Source organism: Equus quagga, chromosome 13, assembly GCF_021613505.1.
Source record: "Equus quagga isolate Etosha38 chromosome 13, UCLA_HA_Equagga_1.0, whole genome shotgun sequence".
Lineage (NCBI taxonomy): Eukaryota > Metazoa > Chordata > Mammalia > Perissodactyla > Equidae > Equus > Equus quagga.
In genome coordinates, this window is record NC_060279.1 from 2,280,596 (window position 1) to 2,305,681 (window position 25,086).

Consider the following 25,086-nt stretch of genomic DNA (forward strand, 5'->3'; position numbering starts at 1 on the left):
GGTGGGCACCGTGTTTTCCAACGCATAAGTCCTCCTCTTGCCCCGTCCCTCCCCTCTCCCCGCTCCCCTGCCTCACAGAATGTAGCCCGCCCTTGGGGGCGGTTTAGAAGATGAGGGCTAGCTGCCTGAGCTCAGGGAATCCGGTTCCCTTCTTGGGGAATCTGTTTCCTGTAAAAGTAGGATAATCAAACTCATTTTGCTGACTTTCTACCTCAGTATGAAAAAGGCGTGTGTGTGTGCAATTTATGTATATGAAAATATTCTGTAATATGTAAATATATAATATAAATTCTTTAAAATATATAACTGGTAATAACTGGACATTATTTGTGCAATAACAAATGACGAGGATTCTTCTAGAATCTCCCTGACTTTGCTCTGTGGACAAGGTTCATGGAGCCAGACAGGCCGCTGCGCCTGCACCGTCCCCCTCCGACTGTGGAGGGCGGGCGCCAAGGCCCCGTGTTTTCCCGGGCAGCCTTTCAGCGCTTGGAACACATGGCTTCACCTTCATCCGTCTCTTAAAGCAAAGAGCAAATGGTTGCTCTCAGGCCAGAAAAGCCTTTCTTACGACCTACAGAGGGCGGAGGAGGATTTTATCGAGGGCTGGGGCTCAGAGTCTTGGGAGGCCAAGGGCAGAGGCTGAGCTGGGAGGGGACCCTGGGAGGTAGGGGTGGCTGGGGAGGCCTGGGCAGGGACCCCAACGGGGTGGGCTTTTGCTGACTCCTCAGCTTTCTGGAGTCCTCGACAGTGTTATTTGTAGCTCATTTGCATACCACTTACTGAGCTAGTAAATTAAATGTCAAGGAGCTGAGACAAAACTTGGATCCAGCCTCTTCATCCGTCACCAGCCTGAAATCTCCAAGCTCCGCTAAATTAGAACAGGCAGGCTCACCCGCTGCCCTTCCCCATAGCCTCTTCTAGAAAGAGTGAAGGAGCGGGCAGGGGTGAGCAATGCCAGAGTCCTGGGCACAACCTAATGTGCTTTGAGTGTTTGTGTGATCCAGAAATGAATATTAATAGAGGATTTTCCAATATGCAAAGCACTTTCCAGTGACATAAAAGACATAATTATCAGTTAATCTTAAAGCAAAAATAAAAGAAACACCCTGTGAGGTAGGTTGTATTAGTTTAGGGCGTTAGTTTAGGGTGCCCATTCTGCAGATAAGGAAACTGAGACTCAGAAAAGTTAAATGACGGAATTGGTGTTGGAACTCAAACCTCCTCCTGTGTTCTTTCTAATGCCTCCTGGTCCTGCTATTTCAGTGCCCTGGGGCCTAGGATTCCCCAGGGGCGGGGACCTTACCCCTTGAAAGTCACGTCCTGGGGCCACTTCTCTGGCGTTGGCCTGGGCAAAGAGGACGGCATCATGTATGCTGGGAAAGACGTGGTTGCGCTGTAGACACCCGTCTTCAAAGACGCCTCCGTGGCTGATGTCATTGTACACCTGGGCTGGAAGGAGGAAAGGGTCACCTTCAGAAAGACAACGGCCACTGCGGGTGTGAGCTGGCGTGGGGGAGGACGGTGTGAGTGGAGGAGAGAGAGGCCTGAGGGCTGCGCTCCCGCTGTACCCTAGGGCCTCGGCATTGCCTTGCAATGTCAGTTCGGTCAGCAGAGGGCAGCATGAGCTTGAGGATGCCGCACCTTCAACCCAGGGCAGAAGGAAGCAGTTTGATTCAGGGAGTCGGCACTTTGTGGGGATTTGAGAGGGACAGGCTAAAACGTCCATGAGGAAGCTGCCAATTCTGTCCCCTGAGGGTTTGTCCTCTTGTTTACCCAGACCTTTCCTGTAGCCTCCAGTGGGTGGGAGAGGCCTCACTCCTACCAGATCCTGAGATGATTTCCTGAGGAGTGTCCAGCGAGGGTGAGAGGAGTCTTCCCATTTGAGCTCTGGAGCACATGCACAGCAGCTCATGGCCACTGCAGACTCCCTCCCTGAGCGGGGCCTCCACGGAGACTGGGATGTGCTCAAGCAGCCCTGAAGTCGGGCAGGCCCACCGGGACGGCTCTGACCCCGCGGGAAGTTGGGTGTGTGAGTGTGTGCCCCTCCACATTCTCCTGTGTGTGTGTGTATACCTGCCGCATGTCCCCTGCACTCTACACCGGGCTACGACATGGAAACCCGCTGCTATGTGGACGTGTCCTCGGGGCTGTGCGTACGTGCCCTTTGGAGACTGCACGTGTACACAGCTGTGTGTCTGTACTTCCCCTGGATAATTACTGAGCCCCCTATGTGGTCACGCAGTCTGGCCCGTCTCTTCTGACTTGTGTCTCAAGCTCTTCTGAGCACGCAGTAGTTTGGGGGGATGTTGGGTGCTCTCATTTCCACCCCCTCTGTCTTCAGCGTCCCACCAGCTGTCCCCCGCCTCACCCAGGCCCGGAATGTCCTCCTTCTCTTACCGTGAATGTTCGCTAAGAAGACCTGCACGCCGATCTTCCCGTAAGTGGAGCTCAGCTAGACGTGTTGGCGAGAGCGGTGGGGTAGGGAGACAAAAGGAAAGGAATGTTCTGAGTGGGTCTCAAAAGTGACTCACAAAACGCACTTCAGAGGGGAAGCCAAACAAATAAGCAATCCTGAGAGCCCTGGCAGTCAAAGATAAAAATAGCAGCGAAGCACCACTTCTCCCTGGAGTGTTGGCTGAGGTCTCCTATGGAAAGTGGGGCGGAAATGGGCTTTGCCAGAGAGGCGGGCACTTAAAGTCCCCATGGCCCCTTCTGACGGGGCCAGATCTTTTCTTCCAGTAGCTTGGATTCTCAGACTCCACCACTTTCCCAACTTTGTGGCTTTAGGCAGAAGCTGGAGGGGAGGACTGAGGCTGGAGAGGCTAGGGCTTCAGCCCAGGGCCACCTGGACTCCAGGTCCAGGCTGGGGAAGCTGAGCCCCGGCTTGGGGGTGGAGCCTTCTGTGCACATGGCTGAGGGCGATGTCAGCCTGTTGTCTCTCTGTTCCCCTCAGTTTCTCTGGGCTGCCTCTGTCTGAGCCAGCTCTGCTGTTTGCTGAGTCCCTGCCATTGGAGGTGTCTGCCCAAAAGTTATCAGATGCGTACATTTATCGAAGGTGTCCCGTGGGCTGCCTGTATGGTCTGAGAAGGTGGGGCACTGATATCAGTTCTTCTCTACTCAGTTGGCCAGAGCCAGCTGATCCTAGAGTGTCTGCATTCGTGTGGGAAGGAACAGCAGACCGTGAATCAGGGTCAAGCTGGACTTTCCTCAGAGGACCCTGGGGTGGGTTTCCGGTGGCCTGCGAGAGAACTCGAGGTGGCTAGAGAGGGGTGCTAGGCCCAGGTGGAGCAGCGGGGCCTGGAGCCCTGGTCTCCCTCTGCAGCCACTCACTGCCTCAAGCTGCCTGGGCCTGCTCTGCGGAGAGCGTCTTTTCTGGTCACGTCTGGGGGAGGGAGGGATCCTTAGGAGCCACTGGCCTCTTTGGCGAGCTTCCTCCCTCAGCTTGTTGAAGTGAATGCTCCAAGGAAAGGGAGTGTGGGAGAGCAGGGGCGTGGGTGAGAGGCTGGCGGTGGGCCTGCGCTCCCTCTGCCCCAGGGCCTCACCTTGGCCAGGGCTTTGATGCCCATCAAGTCCACAAAGCTGACCCCGCTCATGTCAAGGATGAGGGTGTGGAAGGTGACAAAGGGTGGGACACTGGCCAGCATGTCACTGGGTTCAATGGGGATCTCCGCAGAGGCTGGTGGCTCACAGTGGGCAGCCGGGGAGCTGTCAGGGCTGAAGGTGATGTATGACACACTGGCACCATCAGCAGGCGTCTGGTTGTTGTTGGGGTCGGTCGGGGAGGCGTTCTCAAAGTCCTGCTGCAGCTCCTGCAGGGAGACAGTCTGGGGGGCGGGGGGTGGGGCAGTCAGGGATCCACAGCCCGAATCAGACTTTGCGGGGTTGAAGCAGGGGCGAGCAGCATGCAGGTGGAGAACGACTGAACTTGATCCTGGTGAATACAAGCCCCCAACACCCCCGGGCGAGGCATCTCCCAAAGGCCTTTCTTTAGGCAGGACCTGCGCGCTTGGTCTCCCATGACCCAGGCAAGGTCAGAGTACCCTTCCGAGGGAGGTGTTGAAGCCTCAGCCCACTCTGCTCAGCCAGGAAGCCCCTTTGGAGACAACTGAGCTCCTTTTTGCATTTGTCCTGCCTGCCTGGTTCTCCCCAGAACTCCCACACTGCCTCCACCTTGCTGCTCTGGGTTGGCTGGGTACCCCAGGAAATTCACTGCTGCTCCCCTTCTGGGGTTGTTCCTAAGTCCATGGGCCATATCCTATCTTAGCCAGAAAATGGGGGGGCATGGGAGATCCTTGGTTACCCCAGGAGCTGACAGCCCCTCACCGAAGAAGAAGAATTCCCAGTGGCCACCAGGCAATGGTCACAGAGACTTTAAGTCTTTGCCTCGAAGGGTGCTGGCAGGTGGGACATCGGGGGGCAAAACCAGAGAGGGCAGGGGAGAGGACTGGGCTGTTCCTGGACTCAGCTCACCTTGGTTTTCATGAATAGAGACTTCCTCTGTTGTGCGGGCATCCTTCTCTTCTCCTGCCTCTTGAGGTACTTTTGCTTGGCGAGCAACACTTTCTGGGGGTCCACACCTGTCTGCAGGGAGAGAGCCAGCAGCAATCTTGACCTCCGCCCTCTTGGGAGGCAGCCTGCTCTTGGCTCCCAGCACCCTTTCTTCCATCTTCTGGCCGTTCTCTGTCCAGCCACTCTGGTCACCAGAGGACTAGGTCTTACCTTGGCAATGACCTTTTGCCTGAAGATCTCCGAGTTGGCAAAGTAGAGAGGGGAGCAGTAAGTGACAATCCTGACCCCTTTGATTTCCTGGACCTGTAATGGAGAGACTGAGCTCAGGTAGCAGAAGTGTCTTTATTGGCTTTTGTTTTTTTTAAAACCCTCCTCTTCTTGGGGTGGGGGCAGGGCAAAAGAGGGAGGTCTTGGGGCTGGCCCCGTGGCCGAGTGGTTAAGTTCGTGCGCTCTGATGCAGGCAGCCCAGTGTTTCGTTGGTTCGAATCCTGGGCGCGGACATGGCACTGCTCATCAGACCACGCTGAGGCAGCGTCCCACATGCCACAACTAAAAGAACCCACAACGAAGAATATACAACTATGTACTGGGGGGCTTTGGGGAGAAAAAGGAAATAATAAAATCTTTAAAAAAAAAAAAAAAGAGGGAGGTCTTAAGCTTGGATTACCCACCCTGTTGTAGGTCTTGGGATTCACATAAATGTCACTGTCCAGGACCTGGGCCAAAGCGTAGCCATTTCGACTGGATGAAGAAGGAAAAGAAAAACCTAAGAGGATGCTAATAGTGAGTGGGCCTGGGACAATGGTGGGGGTGGGGGCTGGGGCAGAGGCAGGGCAGGAGAGGGGCCCTTCCTCACCCCCGGGCTCGGCTTGCTCTGTTTGTCTTTCTGCACTGCAGCTGTGTGCCTGTGGCCTGCGACTGGGCTATAGCTAGAGGGATGACAGGCAGGCCCTTGACATAATTCCCAGATCAGGGCTCAGGGGAGAGAAGACGTAGGGTACATGTCTTAAGGTGACAAGCTTAAGTGGCCTTGAAGTCACCACTTCCTGGTTCCCAGTTCTCCAGAGGAGAAGACAGGGATTCCCTGACATTCAGCATCCTTCCTGCCCTGGCCCACACCCCTTCCTCTGGCCCCACTGGCCTGATCTCTTTATAGGAAGGGCACAGCATCTGTCCTCTGGCCTGGTGTTCCCCTGGGGTGGAGCCCCATTTGGTCTGGGGTCTGGCAGTACCTTTGGAAGGATGCTGAATCAAATCCACCTGCTCTTCCCCAACTTTCTCTGCCCCCCCGTCCCCAAGTCCCCCAAGCCTATGATGGCTCCCTCTGGGGTTTGAAGAATATGGGAAGTCAGACAGCCCAGCCTGTGCCCACAGTCCTGCCTGGGCTGGGTTCTTCTCAAGCCTGGCAGCACCTCGAGTGCCAGGCCCAGAAGGCGGGAAGGTGTGGAGGGCTGGGTCAGGCCTCAGCATGGGAGCCCTTGGCAGGCTGGTCTGGAGGCCCCACCTGCTGTGCCTTGAGGGGAGGGGTTGTTACTTACAATTGGGTCTGGAAGACCACGACGAGGACGGAGAAGGCGACACCCACCGCCACACCATACGGCAGGCTCAGGAAGAAGGAGGAGAGGAAGCTCACCACCCAGATACACTGTGAGGAGAGAGAGGTCAAAGCAGGCCTGGGGAGAACACTGCCACTTTCGGGAAGTCTTCCTGGGTTAGCCAAGGCCCTTCCCTGCTAGCACAACCTCAGATCGGCCCTTCTGTTTTCATGGTATTTTTGCACTGTTTTATGTATTTATGTTTGGTTACACTTGCTCACGTCTTCTAGACTGAGTGTGGCTCCCTGACCTTGTTGGGTTTTTAGTAGACAACCCCAGCACACAAGGGGGCAACATGGCGGAATGACAGAGCAGGAGTCTCGGGTGAGTTGGGCCAGGTTCCGAGTTCCCTTCTCCTCCCTATCAGCTATGTGAGCAGGAGTTGCCTGACGCACAGAGGAGGAGCACTCACGCCTGCTTCCTGAAGCAGTAAAGAGGTGAGGAGCCGGAAGGTCCAGGCCCCAGCCCAGCGATGGGCGCCCAGCGGGCGGACAGCAGTTCCCTTTCTCATCTAAGAAGTGTGTAAGCCGGCCTCGGGCTCCGACGCTTCCTGGTCTGATGGCCTGGGGCCTGATTGTGCGGGTGGGGGCAGGATTGGATGTAGTTTTGATAGTTTCCCCATGTAGTCCTTTAGAGCCCCCCACATTCCTCTAAAGGAAGTGTCTGCCCGCATTCCTATAGGGAACTGTGAAGCTCAGATGGAAACCCAAAGCACTGTGTGTTATCAGGGACTGCGGTCATGGGGCGGGGGCGGGAGGGGGGCGTTGTTGGGATGTGGTGAAAGCAGATCCTTGGGGCGGGAGGTGGGTCATCATTGTTCTCCCTGTCCTCATTGCTCACCCAAGAGGGGATGGTGAGGGACCACTCACTTCTCTGGCTTTAAGGATTTCCTTCCTGTGTCACGCAGGTGAGCTTCCTCTCCCCGAACAGCCCAGAGGTTTGCAGTCTAAGGCTTGGGATTTCCAATCCTCACTCTACTACTTACTACTTCTGTGGCTTTTGGCAAATTACTTAACCTCTCTGAGCCGTGGTTTCATCATCTGGAAAGGAGGTTAGTAAATCCTCTGTCACACGTTCTGGTGGGGCTTACCCAGGGATAAGGCAGTGTCGTCAGACCATGGTAGCTGTGTTACTACTGTGCAGTGGACGAGGCGCTGGGAGTGTCAGTCACAAGAAGCCCTGTCTGCCGATTGCTTTGTGGTTCCACGGTGCTTTCCCACCCTGCTCTCATTTATCCCTCAGAGCCAGTGTGTGACGCAGCCACGACTCCCGCCCCATCACCCACGAGGAAACAGCTCCAGAGAAGTCTGGTGACTTGCTCAAGACCCTGGGCCACTGGCTGTATGTTCTAGTGCTTTTTTTCTAAAACAATTTCTTTTTGCTTTCTATAAATCATAAAAATAATAATAGCTAAGTTTTATTGAACACAAGATACAATTCAGACAATGTGCTCCTTACTTGTATTATCTCATTTCTCCCTCATAAGCATACCTAAGGGGGTAGAGAGTGTAGAGTGCCTGTTTCATAGAGGAGGCAGCTCCGACTCAGAGGTTAAGGGGCTTGCTATTGGCCATGGGGCCAGTGCCGGCTGAGTTAGGATTTGAACAAAGGATGTCTCACTCCAAAACCGGGGTTCTAAACACTTGGTTATGCTAATTAGGGAGCAGCCACCCAGAGGGCTGGCGGAGAGGAGAGCTGGCAGGGTGAGGGACGGGAGGAGGGCAGGGGCACAGCGGGGAGCCGCCCAATACCTACACAGTCCAGCTTGCTCCTCCTCCACAGGTAGTAGGGGTCGGCAAGTTGCTTGAGGGAGTTCTTGAGGTTGACAGCTATCAGGGCTCCTAGCACAGACTGGGGAAGCAGCACATTGTTCCTTGTCACCTGAGATGTCCCCTTCTTCCTGTCCTTCCTACAGACACCTGACCCTGGAGCCTGGCAGGACACAGCTGGATCCCCAGAACACCTCCCAGGGCAGAGCCCCCAAGTCTCTGCATGCAGTCTTAGCCTAGGCACACATGTGCTCGAGCCACGGGCCCACCCTGGCCCCATCTTTGCCCCTCTTCTCTTCCCTCGTCACCAGACAGCCATGCCTGGAGCCCTTCTAGCCGTAAACATTGGTTGGGGAATCAGCTCTGAGCTCAGAAGGCTGGAGTTTGAGACCAGCCCTGCACTGGTGAGCTGTATCACCTTGGGCAGATCACTTAGACTCTTTCAGCCTCAGTTTCCCTCATCTATAACATGGGGAGAGTAAAACCTGCATTGTCTGTTTCACAGATTGTAATCAGGACAAAGGGTGACAATGATGGCACTTGGTAATCTGTCAATGCTACACGGCTCTTAGGGATTGTTCTTACTGGAGTCTCGCTGGCCTCTGCTCTCCCACGGGGCTCTTACCTTGGGGAGGGCGTACAGATAGGATCCCAGGACCAGCATGGTGATCATCACCACCAGAGACACACACAGGCTCGCCACCTAGTCAGAGAGAGAGTTGGGAATAGGGAGCAGGGGTGAAATTCTTGCTTTCGATTTATTTCCAATGGCTGCCCTTGGTGGAGCGGGCATGAGGGACAGGGGCAGTTTGGAGAAGCAGCTTACAGGTGCCCGGGCTTCTCTGGGGCAATTGTTCTGCTATCCTCCCGCCCCTCCCCAACTCTCCTGGTACAGAACTCACCTGGGATTTTCCTCCAGCTCCATCTACAGCCAGAGTGACGGAAAGAGCACAGCAAATGACATGGATTTTAAAAAAGGAGCCAAAGAAGTTGCTGCAGCCCAGGGCAATCATCTCCTGTGGGGACAGGGGCAGGACCAGAAGCTGGAGGTTGGGGCAGCAGGGTATGGACCAAACAGAGTTGGCCATGCAAGCTGGACCTTGGGCCTAGGACTTGAAAGTGACCCTATTGCTATAAAGCTCTATGCTCCCAATCAAGCAGAAGTCAGTTCTTGGGGCCAGAGAGCCCTCCCCACTGGCCGGCAGCCTGCCTCACCTCAGCCCAAAGAGCCCTAAGATATCTCTTGCCAGGCCTCTGTGGGCCCTGGCCCATCCTGATCAGCCCTGCTGGGGGTGGCCGGACCTACCTGGTTAGAATCCACGTCATAGCCATGTTTGCTGGCCAGGGTCCTCCCCATAGCCAGGTTGATGACGTAGCCCACAATGGCCAGAGAGAAGGCTGTGCCAATCATATCCTTCCACTGAGAAACCACAGGCGACACGGGAGTGGGGAACCTGCCGAGGAGCCAGAAAGGAGGCAGGGCCCAAGGGTGTGAGGAGACGGAAGGCACTGTGGCCTTCATCAACCCACAGGGACCAGCCAGGCCCCACTGTGGACCAGGTCTTCCCACGAGTTACCCCTTCCAGTCTGAATCCTCAGTTCAACGCTGAGGGTAGCTACCCTTGCTCCTGTCGATGAAGCAGGAAACCGAGGCTTAGAGAATCTGACTCGTCCAAGGTCACAGAGCCAGTCAGTGGTGGGGCCTCATTTGTTGATGCCCAGATCCTGGGCTCTTTGTGCTCACCAGTCCCCAGCGCCCAGCCCCCCAGTGCTGTGAGCTGAGCACCCCCAGCGCCCCAACTTGCCTGCTCCGCTTCTGCAGCACTTGCACTGCCCTCGCCCTCCCAAGGCCCAGCATGGCACAGACTGGGTGCTGAGTGGATTTTGTTGATCCTAACGGCTTCCTTTCCACATGTATAAAAAGAGCCAATGCCTTATTACAAGGCAAAGAGCCAGAAAAGGGCTGATCAGAGAGGCATTGCTTGAACAGCATCTATCGAATGAGACTTTGGGGAGAGTGTCAGTTAAGACTCACTGTTCATGGAACAGCCAGCACTGGCTGGTTGTGTCGCTCTTCTTCATAATGTGTAACAGTGATAAAGCACATGAGCTCAGCGCCATCGAGTTTAGAATGCACTTTCACAGGCTCGTCTCATGTCAGTCTCTGAGCTCAGGCCTTTGTGGGGAGTGCAGTGGGGGTGGGGCCAGGCTTCCTGGCTACCTGGACTCACCCATGTTGGATCTCTCCCACAATCTGCATGTGATACTTTTTGGGCATCTTATAGCTCCCGGAGATAGCCGTTGCCACCACCACCTGCAAGCCCCAAAGTGGAGAATGAGGATTGGCTCTAAGTTGGGGCCAGGGCAGGGGCCTCTCCCAAGCCTCCCTTTGCTCTGAGGACCCCAAATCCCACTCCTCTGCCTCCCTGAGGGGGAACAACCTGAGGAGCGGGAAGAGTGGGAGCTGTACACAGGGCATGGAACGGATTCACCCTGACTTCCTGCCCCACCGGCTGCCTGTTGGGGTGGTGAGGGTGGGTGGGGGTTCCCTTGGCCCTGGCTGGAACTGGATTCCTTTTATCACGGCCTCTCCAGCTTGGCCCCCAACACCTCAGTCCTGGCAGGGTCCTTACCACAATCATCTCTGTGGGGATGGGGAAGCGGATCTTGTGCATGTAGCGAGCATTGAGTTCCTTCACCAGCATCAGGAAGGCACCGCTGATGAGGGCGAAGATGAGCGAGGCGATGTTGGTGTCGGGGAGGCCTTTGCAAATGTCAATGAAGGTCTAGGGGAGACAGCACCGTGCTCCTGGGCTCCCACCTCCTCTTCCCATACCAGCCCCACCCCTGGGTTTCTGATCCAGTGCGGGGACGTCATCAGTGCTAACGGAGGCATACAAAAGCAGACTCTAGACCCTGGTCATCAACACCATCCCATCGTCCACCCCCTTTCCCAAAGGGCACGTTAGGAGTCCACGCTGGGATGGGAATGCAGATTCCCTTTCTCTTTCTCTAAAAAGGATTCAAACTAAAGGAGGAGGGGTGGAGATTAGACATATGGAATGACTTCCCAGGCAGGGAGGGGTTGAGGCCCTGGATTGGGGAACTGATGGAGAGTGTACATGTCCTTTTCTGCAGGGATTCACCGCAGAGAACCTCAGCAATCCCTCAAGGTCATGTGTTCGACCCTCCCTTCCAAAGTGGGAACCCCCTGGGAATCCTCTCTGAACAATGGGTCAGCCAGCTCTTGCTTGAGAACGTCTCACAATGAGCAGCTCACAACTTCTTAAAACAGTAAGCTCATGTGTCTGCTCGAGCCCCTCCCCATTTGCAGGGGTGCATTCCCAGACTCACAAAGACAATGGACCCTGGGCCTGCGTAGGAGGGGATGGTCAGCCCAAAGATGTACTTGAGCACCGAGATCAGGATCTGCAGGCCAGCGGCCGTCATGAAGCCCCGGATGAAGGACTCGGAGAGGTAGATAGCCACAAAGCCGAACTGGACGAAGCCCAGGCCCATCTGTGAGGAGGGGTGGGGGGAGATGAGAAGGGTCAGCAGCTCGCACACCTGCCTGACCCAAACTCAGGGCTGGAGTTCCACGCAGCAGCTCTGCGGAGTGAGCCCCTTGTGACCTTGTCTTGCCCTTTACTGTGCCAGCACACCTTTAGTCCCTTTGAGACATGGGCCTCTTGTCACTCCACCCCTCTGGCTTCAGTTTCCTCATCTAGAAAATGAACCTGGCCCTCCTCCAGAGTTTCCTCTCTCAGTAGATGACACCACCATCCACCTAGTTGGCCAGCCCAAAACTTGGGAGTCATCCTCCCTCACCTCCCACATCCAATCTATCACCAAGCCCTGTTAACGCTCCTGGCGGAATGTTCCTTAAATCTACCCCCATCTCCACGGCCGCCTCCCAGGTCTCGGCCCTCAGCATTCTTGTCTGCATAGTCTCCCAACAGGTCCCCTGCCTTGATTCCAATCCGTCTCCCACCCATCACCTCTGTAGCCCAAATGATCCTTGTAAACTGCCAGTTGGACCCAAAGCTGCTGCTTAGGGGACAGACCCTAGACATCACTGTCTGGCCCCTGCCAACCTTTCTAGCCTCTTTTCTGGCCTGCCCCTTGAAGGCCCTCTGCCCTCCAGCCACACCAAACTCCTTGCCTTGTCATTCCCTGGTCAGTTCACACTCTCTCAGGCTCAGTGCTTTGGGGTGCCATTCCCTCTGCCTGGCCTGTCCTTCCGTGCCGTGTTCATTTGGCTACTGGTCAACTTCCACTCATCCTTGGAGACTCAGGTCAAAGGTCACCTCCCCTCCTGGCTGTTTGTACACAGTTGTCTTATGCTGCTTATCTCTGTGCCTACAAATTTATCTGTTGACGTGGCTGCTTCCTCTGCTGGGCTGGGAGCTCCTTGAGAACTGGGCCTCTTTCTTACTTATCTTTTATCCCCAGGGCCTAGCTCAGTTCCTGGCACAGTGAAACAACTGTGAGTGAATGATGAATGAGTGAATGGATGAAAGTTGCCCTCTGAGGTTGCTTCCTGCTCCTGCCTCTGTCATGCCGTGTTCCCTTCATAACTCCTAGCAGAGTCCTTTGCATGTGGTGGAGAAGCAGTTTATGTCACAGGTGATGCTGTGGCGTGGAGCAGAGAAAGCTGGGGGGGGGAATCAGGGGTCTTAGAGAAACCGGAAAACTGTGCTGGCAGAGAGGTGGGCACTGGAAAGGGCAGTGGAGAGAGGCCATGAGTCTGACGGTGGTTGACTCAGGGCAGTTTTATTAGGTGCAGACGCTGGTCTCATGGGCCTGCTGGAGGCAGAGGAGGAGATGCTCTGACTTTTCAAGGCCATTTGTGGCCCCGGGAATGGGGAAGAGGGAGGAGGTAGAGCCCTAAATCAAGTTGAACGTCAAAACTGGGGCTTTGAGGCAGGGGTGGGGCGGGCTGATTCCCTCCCGAGCTGGGGCTGTCCCCTCACCTGGATGATGGCAGTCAGGCAGGCTAGTGTTGCTGACACGTGCAGCCTCTCGGCCTCCATGGCCGCTGTGTCCACGTAGCTCTCATTGGTGGCATTGTCGAAGACCCGGAATTTCGACTCTGGGGCCAGCTGCAGACAGACGTTACCCACCAGGATGCTGATAACGGCAAAGGTACCTGTAGTGCCCACCCAGCCGGCAGAAGTCAGAAGTTTGGACCACACCCACGAAAACCAGAAAGGGGCCCAGGGATGCTCCCGACCCCCAGGGGGATGGAGCCCCATGCCTCCAGGGCTCCTCTCCAGCATAACCACCACTCACATCTCACCACGAGCTACACTTTTCAAGGGGCTTTCACCTCAACTCTTATTTCATTGGACACGTAAGGAAATGAGCCTGGAAATGCAAGCAGAGCCTGACCCAGAAACAGGCCTTGTGGCCAGGCCGTTTTCTCCATCTCGCTCTGCACCAGAGAGCTCAAAAAGTCCCTCCAGTGGCCTGCAGGGTCCAGCCTGGGAGTTAGATGATGATTTCTCCCATCTGTTTAGCACTTTATGGCATATGGTATACCTTGTTCTGCCAAGTCTTCCGCACAGTCCAGGGAGGGAGACTGGACAGGTAATGCTGACTGAGTGTGCGGAAGCTAAGTGGTTTCTCCAAGGTCACAGAGGACCTGGGACTGACACTCACAGTGACAGTCTTTCCAGGGTTGACCAGTACCAACTAGAGGGGACTCAGATGGAAAATCACCCGAACGCCCTTTGCCACCCCACCCGTCCTCGTGGTCCAGGTCATCCCGCTTGCTGAGAGGGGAGAGGCCTCACCTGGCACCATCTGGTGTATGCCCCCCAGGAAGAAGTAGGTCAGGAGCGGGAAGAAAGAGGAGTAGAGGCCGTTGACTGCAGGGAGGTTGGCCAGCAGAGCAAACGCCATGCCTGCAGGGGACAGAGGCTGGAGGCTCGCGGCACGGCTGGGCTATGGGGGCTACGGGTGGGCGGGAGGGAGAGGAATAGGCCTGGCCGAGGGGACCCCTCACCTTGGGGGACCTGGATGCATCCACCGCTGAGGCCGCCAAGCAGGTCGGGGACCAGGTAGTCTTTGATCTTGTACTTGGGAAGCCAGGAGAGCACGGGGAGCAGCCCAAACACCGCAGCTTTGACTTTAGCTGGGGAACATCTGGAGGGAAGAGTGCAGGTTTCCAGTCAGCACTGCATGGCCAGACACGCAGAGTCAGTGAGGGATTACAGTGCCCTGTTCCGGGTCATCCGCTCATTCATTCACTCATTCCTTCAAACTCCAGCGAGCACACGCACGGTGCGGTGTGTGGGGATCTTGAGGAGAAGACACGGGGACTTTCTCCTGGGTGTCGTCAACACACCCAGGGTATCAGCTGGAGGTCTGGGAAGTCTACAAGGCTTGGGTTAAAGTCATGGACTTTTGTGGCAGCCTAGCCTTCCGAGAGGTCAAGTCTGGTCCCCACGCCAGATGGCCTTTCTCATCTGACTGAACACAGGCCCGGGCTCCCTGTTTTGGCTCCGACAGCATTCCGCACACCCTGTGTTGTAGTTACGTGTTTTTCATCTCTCTCTCTCTCTAGACAGCAGACCCACCGTGGTGAGAAGTCTGGCTCTCTTACTCGTCTTTGTCTACCTTGTGCATTACACTGGGGTGCTTAGTAAATATTTGTTGAATAAATGAATGAGTGAGAGGATGGGCTGGTATTGAAACTCGGCCCAAGTAGGAGCTGCTGCCATCTTTCTTGGAACTTCCTCCAAAAGGAAGGCTCCACTGTCCCTGAGGGTGCACCTCTGCTGACCCACCCTGTTACGTGCGGTGATTTCAGGGCCTGACCTCTTTCCCCTGTTAGTTCATCCGCTGGGGAGGGAAGCCTGGGGAGCTGTTCGTTGGTCAATGCAGGGTGGGGAGAGTTGATCCCTGCCCTGTTTGTTGAACATCTTGAGGTCCTTTCACAGGGACTCGGGAGCGGTAGGAACAAGGGCCTACTCACTCAGGGTGACAGCTGGCAGATTGATGACTGGAAGGGGTGGGAGGCTTTTCTTTTCCCAGTTGAGGGAACTCAGATACTCAGGGCCCATCCAGTGACTCACTGGCCTGCTCTGATTAGGCCTCCTTTCCTGCCCAGCACCAATTCTTCCTCTTTGCCGTTGCTCAACAATAGCAACACTGGGTCCCCTGGATGTCACCCAAGACCGAAATCAACACAGATGATGCTTTGTCCCCTGTGAAGTCTGGGCAGATTTTCTCTCCCCACCGACATTCTGTGGAACGGCATCACCATCAACATCTGACTCCCTGGTCTCCTTTGGGGCAGGTGGGTACCTCTCCAATGCCTGAGATGGTGGACGGCAAGTGGGACTGGTGGTAAATAGCTTAAAGCATCTCTAAAACCTTTTCCTAAGAGAGAAACTAGCCCTGCAGGAACTCTCTCAGGTTTGTCGCTGGCAGGGAAAACGGGAACCATGAATAGCGAGCTGGCTAGGGGAAGAAAAACGCTCGTCCATGCCCAGCCTTGCTTGCAAGCCTGCCACATGTTGAGCAAAGCAATCTGAAGCCTAAGAGAAGAGCTGGAAACAGAAGCTGTACAGAGGCTACAGAGGCTAAGAGGGAAGTGGACAGAGGGATTAGCTTTCTAGACATTCATTCACTCATTAAACAAATATTTATTGGCGCACCTTTTGGGTGCCACGTACGGTTCAAGGCTCTCGTGCCAGCCTCACGGGAATTGTTAGTTCCCTGCATCTCTTTATAGTTTTCGTCATCCTAATCTTTTGGGACAACAGCAGATACCCTCATCTCTTCAGCACAGAAAAAACCCAAACTTAAACTCCAGGCCTCAAGGCTGGCGGAGCCCACCTGTCCGAGGATACAGCTGTGGGGGCAGTGCCTGAACACTGGGCGCCAAGGCCTTGGCAGAGATGGAGCCTCCCAGGTGAAACAGGGTTGGGCCGGAGCTTTTAGTGAAGACTCAAGTGGGTGATTCCCCTGGCCTGAACCAGTTCCACCTGCATCTCCACTTCAGCCATTGCCAGTGACCTGGATCCAGGTAACTGAATCAGCTGTTTCCCCAGGGGAGTGAGGAAGAGCAAGCCAGCTCACAGTGAGGCCTGAGCAAGGTCTGCCAAAAGTCTGGGAAGGGGGAAGGTGGCACTGGTGGCCTCGGGCTCCGGAGTATGGGTATGGATCACCTTGAGGAGCCCTTCCTTAGAGGTGAGATTTCACTACCCACCAGCACAGTTCCAGGGATCTAAGAGTGGAAAGAGTCTAGGGGTTGGTAGGATCACATCCTGGTAGGTGCCCCTTAGGGGAGCCCATGAATTTAGGGGCCGCCTTTGGGCATTCTCTGGGCCAGGAGAAGGAAGGAGCATCCAGGAGGGAAAGAGGACAAAGGGCATGGGGTGGTGGTGGCTTCAGATTTTTCTTGATAAGGAGGGGATAGGACATTGAAGTAGGGTCTCTGATGCTCCCTGTCCCCCATGCACAGCATGTCCACCTCCAGCTCCCTTGAGAACTCAAGAGAGACTTGAGTGGACTGAGAGTGTGGGGAGGCCTCATTGGGGGCTGGGATGCCCTACACTCTTCTGAAGCTGCGCTGGTCCTTGCTCCTACTCCCCACCCCCCATGGGGGTCTCAATACAGACAAGGTTGTAGGATCTTAAATTCAGGGTTCCAAACCTCCCCTCCCCAGGGCTTCCCCAAGGCCCGTCTTAGGGGTACTGGTGCAGGAACTGTGTCCTGCTGCTGGGAGGATTTTGCTGGAGAGCAGAGGAAGAGGGGTCTGGGCTCTGGGCCACTTTACCTGAAGGTGTTGAGAAGTTTCTCTCCCACTGGGTACGTCCGGTCCTTCTTTTCAAACTCGTCATCGAAGAGGGTGAGAGAGTATGCGGCTCTGTCTACCACGTAGCGAGGCCTAGGCTGGCTCATGTCTGGGGCATTTACGAGCTTTGGGAGAAGCAGAGTAGGGAGGATGAGGGGCATCCCTCCCTTGTGCCAGCTTGGGCCTTCTCTTGCTAGTCCTCGCTGCAGCAGAGTTTTATTCTGGTCTTCTCCGCCCCCAGCCAGCAAGGTGCCTCCCTTCCCTCTTCCAAGTCTTTCCGTCAGACTCACTTCTTTTGGTGGCCTTCCTTCTCAGGCACAGATGATGCACACGCTTGCCCTGGCTGTTTTGCTTGGTGCCCGGCAGATGGCTGGCACTCCACACCTGTGACATCACTGCCACCCCCACCGGACACCAGACAAAAAGGAGGTGGGAGCACAAGGGCAGGAGTCACAGCTGGGATTCATCCCCTGCCCACGCCCCCAGTCCTGGTGCCCGCTAAGCCCCTCTTCCTCCTCAGGCCTCAGTTTCCCTGGCAGAAAGGCTCATGCCCTTCAGCTTGGAAGAAATAGAGAAAACAGTCTGCCCAGAGGCAGGGGGATGGCTGAGGTGACCTCAGGAGGACCCTTCTTGAAGGAGATGCTTAGGACTTCACCAACAGTTTTCCCGGAGTGTGGGGGGAGACAATGGCGTGTTTGGAGAAATCAGGATGGTCTGGCAGCTGGCTCTCCCACGCCTTCCTATGCCTAATCTTTCCCCCACCCTTGTGTATGGTGTTTCTCTCCTCCCTGCTTTTTGCACAACCTTGCTGACGTTCTGGGAGCTGAGCAGGGCAGAGCTAAGTGCTAGGGCCCTTGAGGCCCAGAGGAGCTCCCTGTGGGAGCCTGCCCTCTCCCTCCTCCGATACTGGTCCCCCTCCTGCCGCCTGGAGGGCCTCAGAGGAAGATGGGGGAGAGGACAGAGGTGAGGCAGTCTCAGAGGGAGGATGTACATTTGCGGGGTGGGGAGGGTGGGGTGGCTATGGCCAGTTTGGCAAAATGGGGTGGAAAGTGAGACACCGCACAGGGGGCTAGGAATGCCCCTCACTTCATAGGGGAGAACCTGGGTGCATGGGGGTTATCAGAGGGGAGCAGGCTGGTTGATACTTTTTGTGGAAAAGAAAATGGGGGAGGAAAAATAAAATCTTAAAAAAAAAAAAAGGGGGCTGGCCCCGTGGCCGAGTGATTAAGTTCACACGCTCTGATTTGGTGGCCCAGGGTTTTGCCAGTTTGAATCCTGGGCACCGACATGGCACCGCTCATCAGGCCATGCTGAGGTGGTGTCCCACATGCCACAACTAGAAGGACTCATAACTAAAAATGCACAGCTATGTACCGGGGGGCTTTGGGGAGAAAAAGGAAAAATAAAATCTTAAAAAAAAAAAAAAAGAAAAGAAAAAGAAAATGGGGGGAGAGATGAAAAGTGCGTTGGCTGAGGGCCAGAAACCTGGGTTCTAGTCCTGGCTTTGCGGTGAGGTGGAAGGGGCGGCGCTCCCTCTCTGGGCTGCAGGCTCCTTGTCAGCAAAAGGGGGTAACATGTCCATCTCGTGGGGTTTTGAGGATCGACTGAATAAAGGGACAAGAAAGGGTTATGTAAGATGTAAAAAATGAGGCAAATGGGAGTTGTGATTATTCATAAAATTGTGCCCAAGCTGACATAAGCTAGGTTGGTGCATTCCATTCTTTCGGTCCCAGGAGCCATGGTCCAGGAGGACCTATAAGCAAGAGTTGGATGGCCAGCCAAACCTCACGGATGATACCCAATTGGAAGGGAAGTGGCAGATGAACCTGCCTGCCCAGGGTGAAGCACCTGTACCCGGCCCCTTGCCTGGTGCTTAGTATGTGCTCGATATATGTTTGTTGAGTGAATCAATAAATGGTGTTTTGGAGAAGACATGGGCAAAAATGAGTAAGAACAATGGCATATGAGACATTTCAGTGGGAGAAGTAAGAGGCAGAGTGGCGTAAGGAAGACACCACACGTTTTAGAGCCAGAAGGACCTGGGTTTCAGAGATTCAGTTTCTTCATCTGTAAATGGGAATAATGACAGTCCCAGGTGGTTGCTATGAGGATTAGATGAGATCACGAGTATGAAGTGGCTGGCCTTCCAAGGACACCCAGTCCATGGTTACAGCGATGATTACTGTTATTAAGATGGGAGGGTGCATCCTTCCTCTTAGGAGAGACTATTCGGAGGCTTCCAGCCCTTCACCCTCCAGTGAGGCTGGGTGGCCTCACTCTCCTTCCCCTCCCCACCCTCCCCCGGGCTGAAGGGGTCTGGCTTTCCAGGTGGTTTGCCTGGCTGGCCCTTTGGGAGCAATGAGGGCGAGCGTGACCCTCTGGAGGGACCCATAGCTCCAGCCCAGCTTCAGAGACAGACTCGTCGTTTGGGGAGTCTATGCTGGGCCACTGAAGAGACCACTTGCAAAGGAATAGCCGAAATTTTCAAGGGGGCTGAACCAGAGAGGAGAGTCCTTTGGAAAAGGGATGATGGGAGATCTTGCCTCCAAGCCAGCCAGCAGGAAGTGATCCCTGAAGCCCCTCCCCTGGCTGCTGTCAAAGGCTTAAGTTCTGGTGGTGTGTTTGTGGGGAGGGGGATGTTAACATCTGATCCTGCTAAGCCCTGCCAACGTGGCTCCCTGCCAGCCCGTTCTCTGCATTTCCTCAGTGGCACGTTTCTTCCTGTCACCCACACTTGTCCCTGCCCTTTCTCTCCCCACAGCCTCCACATTCAGTTGTTCATCAAATCCCATTGCTTTTTCCTTCCCGTGTCTCTCCTGTCCCCCACTCCCTCAGGTCTTATCTCGCACCTGGGCTATTGCCTTAGCCGTCTAACTCACTTCCCCAGCCCACACCCCCTGCTCAGAAACCTTCAGCTTCCTCGTTTCCAGGAGGATCAAGCCCAAACTCCTTACTTTGTCATGTTTGTCCTTTTACCACCTGGCTCTGTTTTGGTGGACTCGGTAGGTTTCTCAGCTGGGTTCCCCTGCACCGTCCAGCACCCCCAAACAAGCTTGGCTCAGTTTAACATCCGGGGCTTTCTGCCGGAGACTCCCGGAAAGTCTGCACTCTCCTCCTTACCTGAATGCCCTGACTCATTCTGCCTTTCTGACCTGGCCATCCTTAAGACCTGCTTCTGTTCCTCCTCCTCCCTCTCCTCCTTCCTCCTGCCTTCCTCTCCCTTCTCTTCTGTGAAGCCTTTCTTGACCACCCAGGCCCGGGGATCTCCGTGTCCTCAGATCTCCTTTACTTGGACCTCTCCACCTGTATGCCAGTGTTGGCTTTGCCCACTCTTGCCTGTCACTTCCAGGGAGGGGAGGGAGGAAAGGAGGCGATGGTGCCGGAGAGCGCAGGTGGATGACTCAGGATGGTTTCTGCCCCTGTGGGCTGGCTTCCTACTGACAGGGACAAGCTGCTTGGGGAGTTCCCGCTTACACGGGTTAACAGAGGGGAAAAGCTCCCTTGCTTTACTGGAAGGCAAGTCTGTCCCTTTCCCCACCTGCTCTACCCATCGCGTTCCAGAAATAGGGTGTTGAACCTGGGGTTTTCCCCAACCCAGAGTTTGTGCTATGTACAAAAAAACGAGAACCCAGCAGTCAGCTGGACTCAGGAAGTTTTCCGCAGAAGGGAACCTGGACTAGGCTGGTCCAATCCTTTCGCTTTGTGGATGAAGAAACTGAGTCTTAGAGAGAGGCTGGTATGGGAATCTGAACCAGGCCTTCAACTTCAGCTCAAGTGCTCCTGCTGAAAGGGTCCCAGACCTTCCAAGGATGGCCCTGGTCCTGCTCTCTGGGGATTGTCCTCTGAGTGGCATCCAGAGTGCCCTTTTTGGACCACTCTGGCGACCTTCCACCCCAGCTGATGAGACAGGACTTCTGGGTTCTGCTTCTCGTCTTGAGGGCTCTCTGTGGGTTCTGACTCCTCTCCTGGCCTCAGCTTTCCCAGGACAATGACAGGCATACAAATCTGCAGCCACAGGAGCTGCAGCCCCCCCTCAGGTGAGGAGGTGCCCTGGTCACATTTCCTAATTCCAAGCAAAGGGGTTGAGGTGGGGTGGGACTTAGGAGGGGAGGTTACTTCATCCTAGCCAGTCCTTCAGGACAGGAGGAAAGCGGGGTGGGGAGGGGGACAGGGTGAGCCGGTGTGGGGAGGAGGCCCTGCCTCTCCTAGATGGGCTCCCAGGGTTCTGAGAGTGAAGAGGCCCCCAGGGACCCTCAGAGAGAGTTCCTACAATTCCACGTTAGGGGTAGAAGATGAAAGAGGCAGACAGAAAGGAAGAGGTGTAGGGAACCTGACGAGTTGATCCTTGGTTAAACACACACACACACACACACACGCACACACACACACACACGCACGCACACACACACACGCACACACGCACGCACACACACGCACACGCACACACGCACACACACGCACACTCACCCACGCACACGCACACCCACACACGCACACACACACGCACACACACACTCACACACACACGCACACACACACTCACACACACACACGCACACACCCACACACGCACACACACACTCACACACACACACACTCACACACCCACACACGCACACACACACGCACACGCACACTCACACACACACACACGCACACACGCACGCACACACACGCGCGCACACACATGCCATCCTGAGGAGTGATGTCAGCGTCGCTGAAAGAAGTCGAGTGCTCTGTTGCCGTGGGTGTGTGTCCCCACCCTGCCTCCCTCAGTGTCAGCCCCTCCACCGCCTCCCATCCCCCATGGCATTGGGATAAATAGCAGGTGCCGTGTGACAATACTGAGGAACAAAGGGTGCCCCTGCCCCTCCCCTACTGTGAAGGACAGGAGGGGCAGGTCCTGAATTGCTGGAAAGACCTAGGGGGGGGGCTGTGGGGCTTAAGGGAAGTAGGGGCGAGAGGGGAAGAGCAGAGGGTCGCAGAAGAGGGGTATGGACAATTCCCAAGGCTGGGCAGGGGAATGGGGTCACATCTGGGGCAAGGGGTCTCCAGGGGTCTTGCAGAGCTAAGGAGCTGGCAGCGGAGGAGGGGGGTTGGGGGAGTGGACAAAGGGGAAATGGACTCTGTGGGGGTGGGGCACAGGCCAGAGCGGATCAGATCCCCTCCTGGGCTTCTCCAGGACCCCTCATCAGAATCTTAATTCCCCCACAGTGAGCTCACACAAAAGAAAGCCCCCTGGAATCTCGTCTCAGTCGTGTTTCTGACTAGGTCTGTCTGCACCGTCAGAAGACTGTGGGCAGAGATGGGCTTGGGCCTCATGCCCAGGTCACTCCACAAAAGGCCCGGCCGCAGTCAGCGTGCAGCAGATCCTACCTGTGTTACTGCTACTTTTACTACAGTTACGCTGGTGGATTCTTCCTTGCTCTGCAAACTCAGGCCGGTCACTCTGCCTTCCTTTTCCTATTTGCCCCTGTACACATCCCCCAACCCTGCCACACACTCTTGTCCTCCAAAATTTCCTGGGACTGGTGAGAGGAAAAGAAGAAAATCTTTCTTGATGAGGGCAGGACATCTGGCGGGCAGGGAGGCAGGGAGCCCGCTTGTGGGGTTTCGGTCAGGTCTGGAGGTGATCCTGTCATTGTGGCCCAGGCTGACTTCCTCCTCAGCCCTGCTTGGTGTGTGTATGTGTCGGGGGGGGGGGTTTCTCTGACTTGCGCATGTGCCAGGCACGGAGCGCCCTGGCTTGGCCAACCCACCCTGGCTTCTTATCACCGGTCCCTGCCTGGAGATCGCTGTGTTCCGGGGAGAGGAAAGGTCACTTTGAGTCTCCCCTTTGCTCTAGCTGCTGGTTCCTCCCCGCCTCATCCAGGGTGGGAACCACAGGGAAAGGGCCACCTCTGAGTGGCCGGGTGGGCTGGGGTGGAGCGGGGCTGGGATAGGAGGGTTGGGGGTCTCAGCTGAGGACCGTGTCCGGAGTGACAGTGCAAAGGCCTGTGGGTCTCCAGGGCATGTTATCAATACTGCTTTTATTTCTACTGTCCCCGTGTTTCTGGGGACAATTCCCACCCCTCTTCGCCCCCCAATTCCTCATCAGTAATGTCGGGAGAGGACGAGCTGTCGCAGAGTTGCCTCCCTGCGCTTGGGCTGCTCCAGGGCTGGTGTCTCCCGTAGGGGAGGGATTCCCTGCACCACTCCCTGAATGCCCACTCCTCATCTCCAAGCCTGCTCTCCTCTCCCTCTCTGCTTTCCTTACTGGGCAGGGGGCGTGGGTGCTGGGCTGAGGAGATAAGGTCCAGCAGTGAGATCTGCCCAAGGTCGTGGGATCCCTGAAATGGTCCTTTAAGGTTAGACTCCGAGATGTCTGTAAGGACACAAGGGTTAGTCTTGCCTGGAAGCCAGTGAGTGGATGAGGAGACCAGTGAAGGCCTGGGCCACTCTAGTTCAAGGAGTCCAGAGCTCGGTCAGCGCTGTGCCATCCCTCATTCCCCCAGGGGGCTCCCTGGGGTCAGACTCCGGCTGTTTATTTCAATTCCACACACGTTCTCTAAATGCCCACTACAAGCTGATGCCTGGGAAGACTCTGGACATTAAGAGAGAAAAAGAGTCGGACTCTGCCCCCAGGGTTTCCTGCAAATGGGCCTCCAGAGTAGTGGACCGGGCCCTGGCAAGTGCCTGGGAAGGCCATCCTGGTGCGGAGGAGGCCTGTGTGCTGGTCTCCGTGTGGACCGAGGAAGGTCTTGCCAGGTCTGAATGCCAGATCCGAGGGGAGGGAGTGGGGAGCGCTGCGGGGCTCTGGGAGAGGGGTGTCTGTGTGAGGAGGCCATCCAGGGGCATAGTCCTCATGGGGCTGCCCTGCTTGGGACAGCATCCACTCTGAGGGGCACACCCTTACAGTCACTCTTCCTTCTGGTGCTCAGACCCATTGGGGCCAAGGGTAAGTGGGAGTTTATGCTAGGATGATAAAAGCTTTGCTTGACCTAGGCTGGGGACCCCGTGAGGTGGTTTTGAGGAACGGGAGCACTGCCTGAGGGTGACTTGGGATCCCTCAGAGCTGCAGGATGAGGGGTTGGGAGGCCAGAAGCCTGTGGAGCTGGCCTAAACCATTGTCCTAGCCCAACTCCTCCTGTGTTGAAGCATTCACCTGGGACACTGGTCCCCTGGGTCCTGCTCCCCCTGCCTGAGGGAGCTGGCCCCTGGCTTGCCCTCTCCTAATCCTCGGTTTGCCCTCCTTCCACCTCTTCCAATTTCTCAGGATTAATGGGGACAAATGAAATTTCGTGCAGCCCAAGCAGGTACCCCAAGCTGGTGGAAAAGTGAACGAGTGAAAGAGGACATCGGCGGGGGGCAGAAGGAGGGGAGACAGCCCCGCAGAGCAGGCCGGTGAGCCAAGCATTAAGAGCTTCTTGCTTCCAAGACTTGAAAAGAAAAGGGAGAGGTGCAGCCAGCCCCTTCAAAGGCTGGTGCCGAGGAGGGTCCAGCATTTTTGTTCTCTCCTTTGCAGAGCAAAGAAGCCCTTGCAAAGGAGCTGGCTGTTTCGCCTCACTCCGTTTTGGTGTCTGGCAGAACTTCTCCACCAGACCTCCCGTCCTGCAAGCTCCCTTCAGCCTCCAGCTTTGCAGCTGAGGTCCTTACGTGGAGGTGAGGAGCCCCCTCCAGAGGTGAAGAGCTGGGGCTGCTCTCACACTCAGGGGCTGGAGCGCCCTTGCCACTTGTGCTCAGATTGGCAACCAACCTACCCCCACAACCGGTTGGCTCCTGTCATCCCTCCTCTCAGTACCCCCGGTGCCCACCCTCTTCGAGGGATGACCCCCAGCCCAGGGGCATGGCCTGGGCGGGGCTTACCGGCGGGTGAGGGGGCCGCTGGGCAGGGCTGCAGGTGTGCCTGGGGAGCGGGCAGCTGAAAGGTGTTCCAGAGGTGTGCGGAAGGGCTCTGCCCAGATAATCCAGGGAGGCGTTTATAAATACCCTCACCTCAGGGCCACGGCTGGGCCGGCTTCTGATTGGCTCCGAGGGGAAGTGGTTTTGAACACTACACCATAGCTAAGCCTGAGGAGATAGGAAAAGGAGATAAGGGGGAAAAGGTCCCAAATGAACAGCCCTTTTTTTGTTTCACCTGAGGAGCAGGGCTGTTTGATGGGAGCTTGGCACTTCCTAAATCCACCCCGAAGACAATAGGTCACATTCAGCGGGGCCCCTGCTCCACAGGCTCCCCCAAGGCGGCCAGCGGAGGCTGAGGAGGGGACAAGGCAGACCCCTCTCTGAGCTTGCTGTCCTGCTGCTTACAGGGCTGAGGTCAAGCCAAATAGCCTCTAGGACAATGGGACCCATTGAGGCCCCCCGAGGGGTGGGGTCCTCGGGCTGCTTGCTTTGAAGGTTGGAGATCGGGGGTCGGGGCGGGGGG

General features: G+C 55.8%; 1 protein-coding gene across 1 annotated transcript; it reads right to left on the reverse strand.

The window, feature by feature from the left end:
- Positions 1-1,189: 1,189 nt before the first annotated feature.
- On the reverse strand, positions 1,190-24,592 carry SLC26A9 (solute carrier family 26 member 9). Its single transcript, XM_046680535.1, has 19 exons — positions 24,528-24,592; positions 16,665-16,807; positions 13,884-14,023; positions 13,672-13,782; positions 12,850-13,025; positions 11,231-11,395; positions 10,510-10,662; positions 10,108-10,190; positions 9,183-9,330; positions 8,779-8,892; positions 8,502-8,579; positions 7,863-7,958; positions 6,051-6,157; positions 5,184-5,253; positions 4,723-4,815; positions 4,474-4,584; positions 3,546-3,827; positions 2,401-2,455; positions 1,190-1,452 (listed from the first exon to the last, which is right to left on the reverse strand). Exons 2-19 carry the CDS (start codon positions 16,787-16,789, stop codon positions 1,190-1,192), a joined length of 2,370 nt encoding a protein of 789 aa, XP_046536491.1. The 5' UTR covers positions 16,790-16,807; positions 24,528-24,592.
- Positions 24,593-25,086: the final 494 nt, after the last annotated feature.